Source organism: Vigna angularis, chromosome 5, assembly GCF_016808095.1.
Source record: "Vigna angularis cultivar LongXiaoDou No.4 chromosome 5, ASM1680809v1, whole genome shotgun sequence".
Taxonomy (NCBI): domain Eukaryota; kingdom Viridiplantae; phylum Streptophyta; class Magnoliopsida; order Fabales; family Fabaceae; genus Vigna; species Vigna angularis.
In genome coordinates this window covers 10,763,993-10,776,872 of record NC_068974.1, presented here as the reverse complement: position 1 = coordinate 10,776,872, position 12,880 = coordinate 10,763,993, and the positions used below count along the sequence as shown (strand labels likewise).

General features: G+C 40.6%; 2 protein-coding genes across 2 annotated transcripts; both read left to right on the top strand.

Moving 5' to 3' along the window:
* Positions 1–3,117: 3,117 nt before the first annotated feature.
* LOC108339185 (uncharacterized) lies at positions 3,118–4,089 on the top strand. Its single transcript, XM_017576328.1, has one exon. The coding sequence runs from the start codon at positions 3,118–3,120 to the stop codon at positions 4,087–4,089; it is 972 nt and encodes a 323-aa protein (XP_017431817.1).
* Positions 4,090–4,104: 15 nt separating this feature from the next.
* On the top strand, positions 4,105–4,953 carry LOC128196623 (uncharacterized). Its single transcript, XM_052878111.1, has 2 exons — positions 4,105–4,504; positions 4,598–4,953. The coding sequence occupies exons 1-2, from the start codon at positions 4,105–4,107 to the stop codon at positions 4,951–4,953; spliced, it is 756 nt and encodes a 251-aa protein (XP_052734071.1).
* Positions 4,954–12,880: the final 7,927 nt, after the last annotated feature.

Here is a 12,880-nt window from a genome sequence, read left to right as displayed (position 1 = left end):
AGTTTAGTCGCTATGCGAGAGACCCAGAGTAGTTGGTCTCTGTCTTTGGCTTTCACAAGGCGAGTTAGGTTGCTGTGCGAGAAGTTTAGGGTCTCGCTATGCGAAGGTGTGCGCTATGCGAGGGGTGTAACACCCCTTACTAAGTGCCACTAGAAAATAACAAAATCCAAATTTTTACACCAAATTTTTTTTTTAAATTAACGTCACAAAACTAAACCATCAAAAGTTTAAGCGTCTTACAACATAAGGTTAAAACCTTACAAATATCAAATCCATTATTCAAGCATTTACTCAAGCTTCTGTTGTTTCCTTGAATTTTTGTCGTACCAAACCTGTTTCGTAAAACAGGGCGATTCGAGCCGTCTTCCATCGCAACTTCAGACCTATCTCCCCGACCTCTCAAGGAATTACGAGTAAAAACTTCGGTTAGGCGCACCCACCGAGCACTATACTCACACGAGCCGAAGTCATTGGGCGAGACATTCAACCCTCTCTAGTCCCAGCGCACGAGGAAAGGGTGACACTCGAATCTCAGTCTCCGCAGAGACTCCACACACTATCGTATCGCAATACGAACACCATCGATTCGACAAGAATTCTAAGGAAATGACAGACCGCTTGTTCGCACAATTTTACTATCACAATCATCATTCAACATCTATTTTACTCCTCTCATTCTCATAATTCATTCTTTCCTCTTCCAAAAATGTAAAAGAAATCACAATACCCTCTTACCCACACTCTTGGCCAAAGAGTGTAGATAAGTATTCCCAACGAGTAAAAATTGAATACTGTCCACACTAACCTTTGCTTGTTATTTTACTCATAAATCTCTGTACATAACTCCAAACGCGTTCATTCTTTTTTTATTAGAAACTAGACTCAAATATCTTTCTTTGGAAATATAAATCTAAATTTTTGGACTACAGATCTAGCTGTAGTAAAATTATAAAAAAAAACGGAAAATTTCGCTACACTCTGGTCTTCTCAATTTTAACCTTTTCTGCTTCTTTTGCTCATTACTCTCTCTACCGAACTCCAATTGAGTTGATTCTTGCTTTTCTGGAAACTAGACTCAAGTATCTTTATTTTGACTACTCATACGACTATTTTGGACATCGGGAAGGGTCTCAAATTAATCTGGGAAAAATCGCAACAGTTCAGTTTTAGATTCTGCGTTTTATATCCAAAACTCATGTTATACTCAAAACTCATAAAACTTACAACCAAGAAGAAAAACACATGCTTCAACATGTTAAATTTAATCCCAACACACAAGGAAGAAAGAATACAACAACTTCATATGGTTACCTTCTACCCATCATACACTATGTTATATCCCAAGTTAAACCCCCTTACCTTTAGCCTTGAACACTTTAACTTGATCTCTTCCACAACCTTGGTAGAACTCTAGTTTCTTGGAATTCCTCTCTTCTTGCACAAGCCAAGACAACCTCCACACTTAGCACACTTAGAATTTTCGAAATACTCACACTAAGAGCCTTACTCTTATGTCCAAAACACCCATTCAGCTTTGGAATTAAAGGAAAAGATTCCAAGACACACAAGGACCCATGGAAATGTTATTTAGTAATGATAATTCAATAAAACAATGCCCCATACTCCTTTCCAGCCCCAAACCATGAAGGGAATGTCTGAAAGGGTCCCCAAAATTATTCCCACAAAAGGAACCGCAGCCAAGCCAGCTCACATTGTCTACAATCCAAATAAATTTACTGCTCACGCAAATCCTCAGCAGCAAAATTTATCGCAACTTTGACAGTCCGGTTGACCCCCTTACCGAAGTCAAAAATACGCGTATGAGTACTCAAATCGAAGCTCTTTGAGTCTACTATCCAATAAAAGAAGAATCAGCTAAATTGATATTTTCCACAAAAAGTTATAATTAAAATAGTGAACCATGTCAAGTCTGACAACACTTTAGTTTTACATTATAACTTAAACTTTTTACAACTAGGTAAGTTCATGAGGTTCTAGGGTCTTACAAGGGGTACGTTCTAGTTCAAGCCTTATGTGTTCTTATGTTGTTTGATATGTATCAAGAAGTGTTGTATGAAGTAAGTGGAAGTGGTAACATGTAATATTTGTGGTGATTGTAGTATGTTGTAATCAAAATGGTTTAGTTTAAGTGTTGTTTATGGATGTAATTCCATGATCCTCAAGGAGAGGAGACATGGTGGCGCGCTATGTTGTGATTTAAAGTGGAGTCTCTAGTTGAGATTCAAGTAAGTTTAGAATGAATGCAGGAGCTCAGTCTTGGGGGTTATCCTAAAACTCCAATGGTCTTTAATTCTCAAGTAGAGAGGATTGATCCATGTCGTGAGGAGTAGCAGGATGTCCTAGTCTTGGGTGCTTCCAATATGGCCCAAGGTGAGTGATAACGGACTAACCTCGTGAGTGTGGTAGGGTGAAACCCATTGACAATGGCTTTGCAAAGCAGTAGAAGCCACCACGAGTGCACGACCCGCCATAGCTCGACAATCATTCTAAGTCCGGACAATCAGAGTCAGTGTGTGTTATGTGTGAAGGGTTTAGGTGATAAAGATGGATAATATGATTGTATGAGTTCTATTGATTGTGGTATGATTAGTCTTTGTTTAAATTGGCTTACCCTGTTGTGTACTTATGTTTTGTACTTATGTTTTGTATGTTCTGCTATTCTTTTCTACGATGACCATCCTTTGGATGTGAGCAGCGAAAGAAGATGTTTCCTTGGGGCAAGCATTGGATGGAGGTGATGCTGCTGCTGAGTAGTTGTGTTTGGTTCTTTAGAGCCTTGTAGATAGTTTTGGAATAGTCTTCGGTTTGTAAATAAAGTTTTAAATTTATAGTTGTTTTTGGGATGACTGTAAAGGTATCACTTAATGTTTAGATGGATAACTGTACTACTTTATCATGTATGTTGCTTCTCCTTATTATAGTCTATACTATATATATTGGGATGTTACATTAATGGTATCAGAGCAGTTCTTTCCTTAGGAATCCTGTAGGTTATGAGTGTGCCTTGCTTGTGCTTGTGTGCTCTTAGTCTTGTCTAGTAGCAATCCTTGTCTCTTTGAGTTGGACTGATGTCTTTTCTCTCTATGTAAGCAGAAGATGGCACCTAGGCCTCCTCCTCCTCCACCCACAAATCCTGATGCACCAGATATGATGAGAATGATGGAATTGGTGATCAGTGAGATGCGGCAGCAGAATACCGCTTTGGTACAGCAGAATTCTGTGGCTATGCAGCAATTGGAAGCTGCTCGACTGTCAGTTGAGGCCTCTCAGCGGCAGTATTTGGAATTGTTGACCAGTGGAAGGGCAGTAGCTAAACCCTCATCTTCTTCTTCCACACAACCTCAAGAGTGGAGTCTTGAGAATTTCTTGCAGCACCGTCCGGCCAAATTTAGTGGACAGGTTAGCCCAAATGAGGCGGGTAGATGGTTCAGAGATATGGAGCGCATCTTTAATGCCAAGAGGTGTTCAGAGGAGAACAGATTGGTTGTCACGGAGTATTTACTATCCGGGGAAGCTACTCACTGGTGGAGCAGTATGAGGACCATACTAGAGGGCAGCAACACTTCTATCACTTGGGAGTTGTTCAAGGAGAGATTCTATGCTGAATATTTTCCTGACAGCGTTAGATTTGCTAAGGAGATTGAATTTCTACAGCTGGTTAAGGGAAATATGTCAATTTCTGAGTACGCAGACCGGTTCAAGCATCTGATCAGGTTTCATACAGTGCCGATGAGTGAGGTTTGGCAGTGTCGGAAATTTGAGAATGGTTTGAGGGGAGATATCAAGTTGTTGGTGAAGGGGCTTTCTATTAAAGAATTTCCAGCTTTGGTGGAGATGGCAAGGGTCATGGAGAAGACCAAGTTAGAGGTGGACAGTCAGAGAAGTCAGCCTCTGAGAGTGGGAGGACCGGTGATGTCCAGAGATGGTTCCAGTTCTAGAAGGACTCCCTACTCTAGGCCTCCTTCTCATGGGTCTAGGGGTTCATTCTCCCAGTCTTCAGTGTCTTCAGGGCAATCCAGTCATTCCGGGGGAGTGAAGTGTTATTCCTGTGGAGGTCCCCATCTTTAGTCAATTTGTCCTCATATGGCGGGTTATAGAAGATGTAATATCTGTCGGGTTGAGGGACATTTCGCTAGGGATTGTCCTACTGTCAAGAGGACAGGTCAGCAGACTTCCCAGGCCGGGAGAGCACATCCGAGGAGCGGTGCCAGACCGCAGGCTTTAGGCAAAGTGTATGCTATATCAGGGTCAGAGGCAGCCAGCTTAGGTACTCTTATTGTTGGGCATTGTATGTTGAATGGTAGAGAATGTTGTGTATTATTTGATTCTGGAGCGACACACTCCTTTGTGTCAGAAGATTGCGTGGCTATTTTGGGTCTGGTAGTGAGGGAGTTACAGTATGACTTGGTTGTAGCAACTCCCACTTCAGGGTTGGTCAAGACATCTACCTTGTGTGCTAGATGTTCTGTGGTTGTAGAAGGACGTCCGTTCAAGGTAAACCTCATTTGTTTACCATTGCAAGGATTAGATGTGATCTTGGGGATGGATTGACTATCTGCCAATCGCATTCTCATAGATTGTGGTGAGAAGAATTTAGTTTTTCCTGAAGAGGAAGGGGCAGTGTTGTTGTCTTCAGGGCAGCTGAAGCAAGATTTGGTAGAAGGTGCTTGTTGCTTTCTCGTGTTATCGCATCTGTCAGTTGAGCAGAGTGGGCATGGTTTAGATCACTCAGTGGTGAGTGATTTCTTGGATGTGTTTCCTGAGGAAGTGTCGGGATTGCCTCCTCAGAGGGAAGTCGAGTTCTCTATTGATTTGGTGCCTGGAGCAGGACCAATATCGATATTGTCGTATAGAATGGCTCCAGCTGAGCTGAAGAAGCAAATTGAGGATTTGCTTGAGAAACAATTTATCAGACCAAGTGTTTCTCCGTGAGGCGCGCCTGTGTTGCTTGTGAAGAAGAAGGATGGTAGCTCTAGACTGTGTATAGACTATAGGCAATTGAACAAGTTAACCATCAAGAATAAATATCTGTTGCCCAGGATCGATGACTTGATGGATGATCAGTTGCATGGGGCTACTGTTTTCTCCAAGATAGACCTGAGGTCAGGTTATCACCAGATTCTGGTCAAGGCAGGTGATGTGCAGAAGACTGCCTTTAGGTCCAGATATGGTCATTACGAGTATGTAGTTATGCCGTTTGGTGTGACTAATGCTCCAGCCATATTCGTGGATTATATGAATAAAATCTTCAGGTCGTTCTTAGATAAGTTTGTTGTTGTCTTTATAGATGACATACTTATTTATTCTAAGACTCGGGAGGAGCATGAGAATCACCTTAGGACAGTGCTTGGGATCTTGAGAGAGAAAAAGTTGTACGCTAAACTGTCTAAGTGTGAGTTCTGGTTAGAAGAAGTGCAGTTTCTAGGGCACGTTATCTCAACGGGTGGAATTGTTGTGGATCCAGCTAAGGTTCAAGCCGTACTTCAGTGGGAGAGACCAAAGTTTGCCACTAAAATCAGGAGTTTTGTTGGCTTAGCGGGCTACTATGGTCGTTTCGTAGAAGGTTTCTCTAGAATGGTAGCGTTGTTGACTCAGTTGACGAGGAAAGATCAACCTTTTGCTTGGACGGACCGGTGTGAGTCTAGTTTTCAGGAGTTGAAGCAGAGGTTGACTAGTGCTCCGGTGTTGGTAATCCCTGACACAGGAAAACCTTTTGAGGTTTTCTATGATGCTTCCTATCAAGGACTTGGATGTGTGTTGATGCAGGAGAGAAAGGTAGTCACCTATGCCTCTAGGCAACTTAAGATTCATGAGAAGAATTACCCCACTCATGACTTGGAGTTGGCAGCAATTGTTTTTGCCTTGAATATCTGGAGGCATTATTTGTATGGAGCATAGTTTCAGGTGTTCAGTGATCATAAGAGTTTGAAGTATCTCTTTGATCAGAAGGAGTTGAACATGAGGTAGAGGAGATGGATGGAGTTTTTGAAAGACTTTGAGTTTGATCTTCTCTACCATCCGGGGAAAGCGAACGTGGTTGCTGATGCGTTGAGTAGGAAGACAGTTCATGTATTAGCATTGATGGCTAGAGAATTGGAGTTGGTGGAGAGCTTCAAGAACTTGAGGCTACAGGTGGAGTTAGAATCAGATTTTATCAGATGTAGCAGTTTGGTGGTGTCTAGTGGGTTGTTAGACCGTATCAGAGAGAAACAGTTATTGGATGAAGAGCTTCAGAAATCAACAAGGTTGATTGGTACCGAGCAGGGTAGAGATTTCAGTGTGGGGACGAATGGTATACTGTGGTTCAGAAGCAGAGTTTGTGTTCTTAAGGATTCTGAGCTGAAGAGATTAATTCTTGAGGAGGGTCACCAGAGTCGTTTTAGCATGCATCCTAACATGACTAAAATGTATCAAGACCTCAAGAATTCTTTCTGGTGGTCTGGAATGAAGGGTGATGTTGCATGGTTTGTGGCTTCTTGTTTGACCTGTTAGAAGGTTAAAGTGGAGCATCAACGACCTGGAGGTTTGTTGTAGCAGTTGGAGATTCCAGAGTGGAAATGGGATAGCATAGCTATGGACTTTGTTACCCATTTACCACGAACGGTAAAAGGTCGTGATGCTATCTGGGTGATTGTTGACAAGCTGACCAAGAGCGCTCATTTCTTGGCAGTCAATTTGAGGATGTCTATGGTTAAACTTGCTCAGTTGTATATCAGAGAAGTGGTGAGACTGCATGGGGTGCCTTCCAGCATAGTATCAGATAGAGATTCAAGGTTTACTTCTCGTTTTTGGCAAACTCTTCAGAGTGAATTGGGCAGTCGACTTCAGATGAGTTCAGCTTATCATCCACAGACCGACGGCCAGTCAGAAAGGACGATCCAAACACTTGAGGATTTATTGAGGACGTATGTCTTGGATCATTTGGGAGTTTAGGATGAAATGTTGTCGTTGGTGGAGTTCACCTACAACAACAGTTATCAAACCAGCATTGGTATGGCACCGTTTGAGACATTGTATGGGAGAAGGTGTAGGACGCCTCTATGCTAGTTTCAGGATGGAGAGTTAGTTTTGACTAGGCTGGAGTTGATTCAGCAGACAACTGATAAGGTGAAGTTGATTAAGGAAAGGATGCAGGTGTCTCAGAGTAGGCAGAAGTCTTATGCTGATTAGAGACGGAGACAACTGGAGTTTGCTGTTGGGGATCATGTATTCCTTAGAGTGACTCTTACTACTGGTGTAGGAAGAGCCATTCGCACAAGGAAGTTATCTCCTAGGTTTATTGGTCCCTATCAGATCCTAAAACGTGTAGGACCGGTGGCGTATGAGATAGTTATGCCTCCCCAATTAGCGAATCTTCATTCAGTGTTTCACGTATCAAAGCTTATGAAGTATGTGTCTAATCCTTCCCACGTGTTAGAAGCTGAAGATGTGCAAGTCAGAGAAGATTTGTCTGTTGAAGTGCATCCTGTCAAGATTGTGGAGAGCCAGACCAAGCAGCTTAGGGGAAAGACCATCAGTCTAGTCAAGGTTGTTTGGGATAGTAGAACAGGTGATTCCACTTGGGAGTTAGAGGGAGTTATGAGAAAATCCTATCCTCACCTGTTCTCTGGTAAGTCTAATTTTCGAGGGCGAAAATTTTTGTTGTTGGGGAGAATGTAAAGATCTGAAAAATAGAGTGTTATAGAGCAGATTGGTGTATTAGAATAATGAGATCGATTATTTTACTTAAAAATAATTTGATAATATAAAATGAAATTTTATAAACTATTCTCATTATTCTAAGAACACTTCATCTCTCAAGAACTTTATTCCTCAGAGTTCTCTGAGTTCTCTCTAAAATTTCTTCTTGCTGAGTTATCTGTTCAACGATCAGGAAGTGCCTAGGTGATCCTGGCGTTGAGGGCTTGAGTTTGGACCGATCAATTTCTCGTTCCTCAGCTAGTAAGTCGTCTCCCTTTTTCTGTCCGTTTTCTCTGAGTTGTGAGCATGCAATGAATCTGGTTGCATGTGATTAGTAGTTATTCCTCCCATTTCTAGCTCAATTTAGGTTCTAAGTGTGGTTCTCTATCATCAATTGGTGAGTTGTAGGTTTCTGTTGAAATTCCTTGTTGTGCAAGGTACGGCTGGAACGTTTCTGTGATTTGGACTGTGTATCTCTGAGGTAAGGGAAGCTAGGTTGTGCTTTAATTATCAATTGGTGTTGTATGTTATGAATTATGTGATTAGAATGTTATGCAGTTAGAATTTTAGCTTGTGAATGTATATTCATAACTGTTAGAATAATGGAAACTGTGAAATGCGATTGGTGAGCTGAATGTGATGAATCCATATGTTGTAATGTTTGTAAATTGGTGACTATTATTGGCTGTGATGTGTGGTAGTGTTGTTGTAGTAAAGAGTAAAGTGTTTTGGACTGGTTTAGTGTAAATTAGAGGAAGTGAGGTAGTGAATTTGAGAATTGGTGGTCAAGGGCTGTTGGTGACTGCTAGGATAGTGTAGATAGGTCATATGGGACTGGTTTGAGTCTTTAAAATGGTCAAAAATAGGTTTCAAGTGGTAGAATTGGTTTTGGGTCTATAAGTTGATGAATTGGAGGTTCTAGAGTAGAGATTGATGCATAAACACTTTAGATTGGTGTTAGGAATGTTTAGAATCCTTTAGTTAAGTTTTATTTAGCATATACATCGAATTAGGAGTGTTAGAAGTTGGCCAAGTTGAGTAGAATTGGTAAGGAGTGGTTGAGTTGTGTAATTCTGCAGAATTTCGTTCTGTAGATTATGCAGACTCGATGTGCGAATGGATTCGCATAGCGAGTTACCTTGGCGAGGTGCTCTCTTCCAATGCACTCACATAGTGAATGGGCGCGTTGTGCGAGTGATTTGAGAGGGTTGCTCTCTATTTGTCAATCCGCATAGCGAGTGTAATCGTTATGCGACTGGTTGGGGTTTGGAACCATTATTCATTTTATTCGATCAGCGAGTGGGTCTCGCTCTGCGAGTGCTTGGGGGGTTCAGTCTCTGGATGAGACTCTTGCGTAGCGAATTGGGTCGCTATGCGAGGGATTGGGGTCTGTAGCTTTCTACAATTTTATTCGTATAGCCAGTTTAGTCGCTATTCGAGAGACCCAGAGTAGTTGGTCTCTGTCTTTGGCTTTCACAAGGCGAGTTAGGTCGCTGTGCGAGAAGTTTAGGGTCTCGCTATGCGAAGGTGTGCGTTATGCGAGGGGTACGTTCTAGTTCAAGCCTTGTGTGTTCTTATGTTGTTTGATATGTATCAAGAAGTGTTGTATGAAGTAAGTGGAAGTGGTAACATGTAATATCTGTGGTGATTGTAGTATGTTGTAATCAAAATGGTTTAGTTTAAGTGTTGTTTATGGACGTAATTCCATGATCCTCAAGGAGAGGAGATATGGTGGTGCCCTATGTTATGATTTAAAGTGGAGTCTCTAGTTGAGATTCAAGTAAGTTTAGAATGAATGCAGGAGCTTAGTCTTGGGGGTTATCCTAAAACTTCAATGGTCTTTCATTCTCAAGTAGAGAGGATTGATCCATGTTGTAAGGAGTAGCAGGAGGTCCTAGTCTTGGGTGCTTCCAGTATGGCCCAAGGTGAGTGATAACGGACTAACCTCGTGAGTGCGGTAAGGTGAAACCCATTGACAATGGCTTTGCAAAGCAGTAGAAGCCACCACGAGTGCACGACCCGCCATAGCTCGACAATCATTCTAAGTCCGGACAGTCAGAGTTAGTGTGTGTTATGTGTGAAGGGTTTAGGTGATAAAGATGGATAATATGATTGTATGAGTTCTATTAATTGTGGTATGATTAGTCTTTGTTTAAATTGGCTTACCCTGTTGTGTGCTTATGTTTTGTATGTTCTGCTATTCTTTTCTACGATGATCATCCTTTGGATGTGAGCAGCGGAAGAAGATGTTTCCTTGGAGCAAGCATTGGATGGAGGTGATGCTGCTGCTGAGTAGTTGTGTTTGGTTCTTTAGAGCCTTGTAGATAGTTTTGGAATAGTCTTCGGTTTGTAAATAAAGTTTTAAATTTATAGTTGTTTTTGGGATGACTGTAAAGGTATCACTTTATGTTTAGATGGATAACTGTACTACTTTATCATGTATGTTGCTTCTCCTTATTGTCGGAACAATCGGTATCGTTATAGAGTTGCGCAGCGGAATAACTTATAAAGCGGAAAGCGTGTTCGGTCAAACTCTTAATAAGATGGTCCGTTTTAGAAATTTAATTTTCTTAGAGACAAATTTCCAAACAGTTGATGTGCATAAAATAGTAAACAATACAGAGAGCAGAAAAAATTACACAAGCAATTTTTATACTGGTTCGATTCAAAAGAATCTACGTCCAGGGGTTAATCACTATAAAAAGTGATTAACGTTTTCACTAAAATCAGTTTCACAAGTTTACAATAGAGTAAATGAAACAGAAAAAGATAAAACATTCCTTCAAACGAACGAACCGGAAGAACAACAACTTTGCTAACTTGAAGAGAACCGCTCCGACCTTTGACCCACAAAGCGCGAGCTTCTCCTTTTCACAAGACTAGGCAATGCAATGAACTAGCTTTCGGAACTTCCTCAGATCACACTGTATTCTCAAAAGCTATGTGTTCAACTACGTTTTTTTTTTAATCTTCACAGAAAAACCACTATATAACCAGCTGCTCTGAATATCTAAGGTTAAGTTTCAACTGCCACGAATAATAGATTATTGTAAGTGATAATCGATTATTCAAGTCCGTTACAGGGTTTTCAAAATGTGATAATCGATTATATGATGTGATAATCGATTATTCCTGTATGACTCTGTGATAATCAATTATTGTCATTCCATAATCGATTATTGTAGTTAAAAATGCAAGTTTACAAAGTTTACAAGAATTTCCTACTACATTTAATTTCTACAAATAGCTTTTAACTAATTCTGATATCTTCTTCAACTAAAACTTCTTGCAGCATCATCAAAACAAATTTCTTCAAGATTTACCAATACTCCTGATTGGTAACAATCTCCCCCTTTTTGATGATGATCAAAAATTCAATTTTAAAAGCAATTTTGGCTTACCTGCAAAACATACAAGCTAACACACAACAACAAAGTTAGCAATACATGTATTAATTTATACTTCTCCCCTTGTATTATTCTTCTCCCCCTCTTTGATCAGAAGCAAAAAGATTTGATGTTAAAGGATCCCCCTAAATATGATCTCCCCTTCAATTAAACAAAGTATGCATATAATCAAGAGATCATTTTATTTATGAAAATAAGGATTACATTATAAGAAGACACATAACAGACAGAATTATAACATAGATGAAATAGCAAGAAAACAACAAAACATTCTAACATAGAACATATATCTAAAACTCAGGACAAGGAGATCTCTTTGGAGGTTGAAGGTTGAGATGATTCTCGATGTTAGATAGGCGAACATCAAGATCAAGAAATTGATAAACCATGTACTCATCAACAGATAGTTGCCAGTCATAAATCTCCTCAAAGTGTGTTCTTTGTGCTAGACTCATATCCTCTAATTGCTTAGATAATCTAGCAAAATGTTCTTCCATGGAGAGTGAGGAGGATGAGGGCATGGTAGATTGACCAACATCAGAAGGAGCAGCAGCATTAACTGGTTCTGCCATATGAGTATCGATGTCATCATCTTCATCTTCATCAGGATGGTCATCATCTTTGTGAATGAGAACTCTTCCTCTAGTAATGAATCCCATCTGACGAAAGATAGTATCGCTAATTTCCGAGCCAACAGCTTGAATGGCTTGAACAAGTTCTCCTTCAACATTTACACCTTTGTACTCCAAGATTCTAGAAATAAGAAGAGCATAAGGAAATTGATAAGAGTGGGATTTCTTAGCTTTTACCATAGTGTCAGCAATGAGAGCAGGCCAATCGATGTGTATTTGATTTAGGATCCCATACAGAAGAAGTAGATCCTGTTCAGAGCATTGAGCATGATTGGTTGCTCTAGGACATAGGATCCAGACAAGTAAGTAGTGAATCATCCTTTCTTCAACCTTGAAACCTCCAACAAGCAATTGCCTTCGATTAGTCTGTTGTTCAGGGTGACGTAGGAAGGATTGGAAAGTCATCAAGCGATCGAAATCTTGGAGTCCGAGATGAACTTTGACAACATCATCCCAGATGGGTAGTTGGGCAACGTTGGTCCACACATCATCATCTAAAATTATGCGGACACCCTTGACTTTAGTGGAAATAATCCCATCTCGATATCTCAAGTTGAAGTAGAACACTCTGATGAGATCGGGATAAATGCAACCTTTTTGCTCCACCAGATTTGAGAGTCCTTGAACATTAGAAAGCTCTGGAAATTGAAATCCATAGAAACAGAAAAAATCAAGGCGAATATACTTTACTACCATGATTCTTCTTTCTTGCCAAGAAGTAACATAGTCCGCATGTTTTCCTTGATCCGAAATTCATCCATCAATGGTTGCCAGACATGGTTGAGAGGAAGAGGATGCTCCAGCAGCTCTACGGCGATGTCTCCTTGAATCTGCCATGAAGAAAGGTTGAGGGAGTGATAGTTTGAGAAAGTAAGTAAAAATGGAGAGATTGGGAGCTCAAGATTTTGATGTCAGTAGTTTCTGGGTGCAAAGAGATGTCTAATAATCGATTATAGGGGCCTATTTATAAGAAGAAGGGAAAAACTAGCTGTTTATGGCCGTTTTCAGCCGTTATGGGAGGCTCCAACGGCTCTATTTTTGAAACTGTTAGCGTGATAATCGATTATCGTAAGTGATAATCGATTATCGTAAGTGATAATCGATTATCTGCTCGTTGGTCACATTCCAGAAATTGTGTGA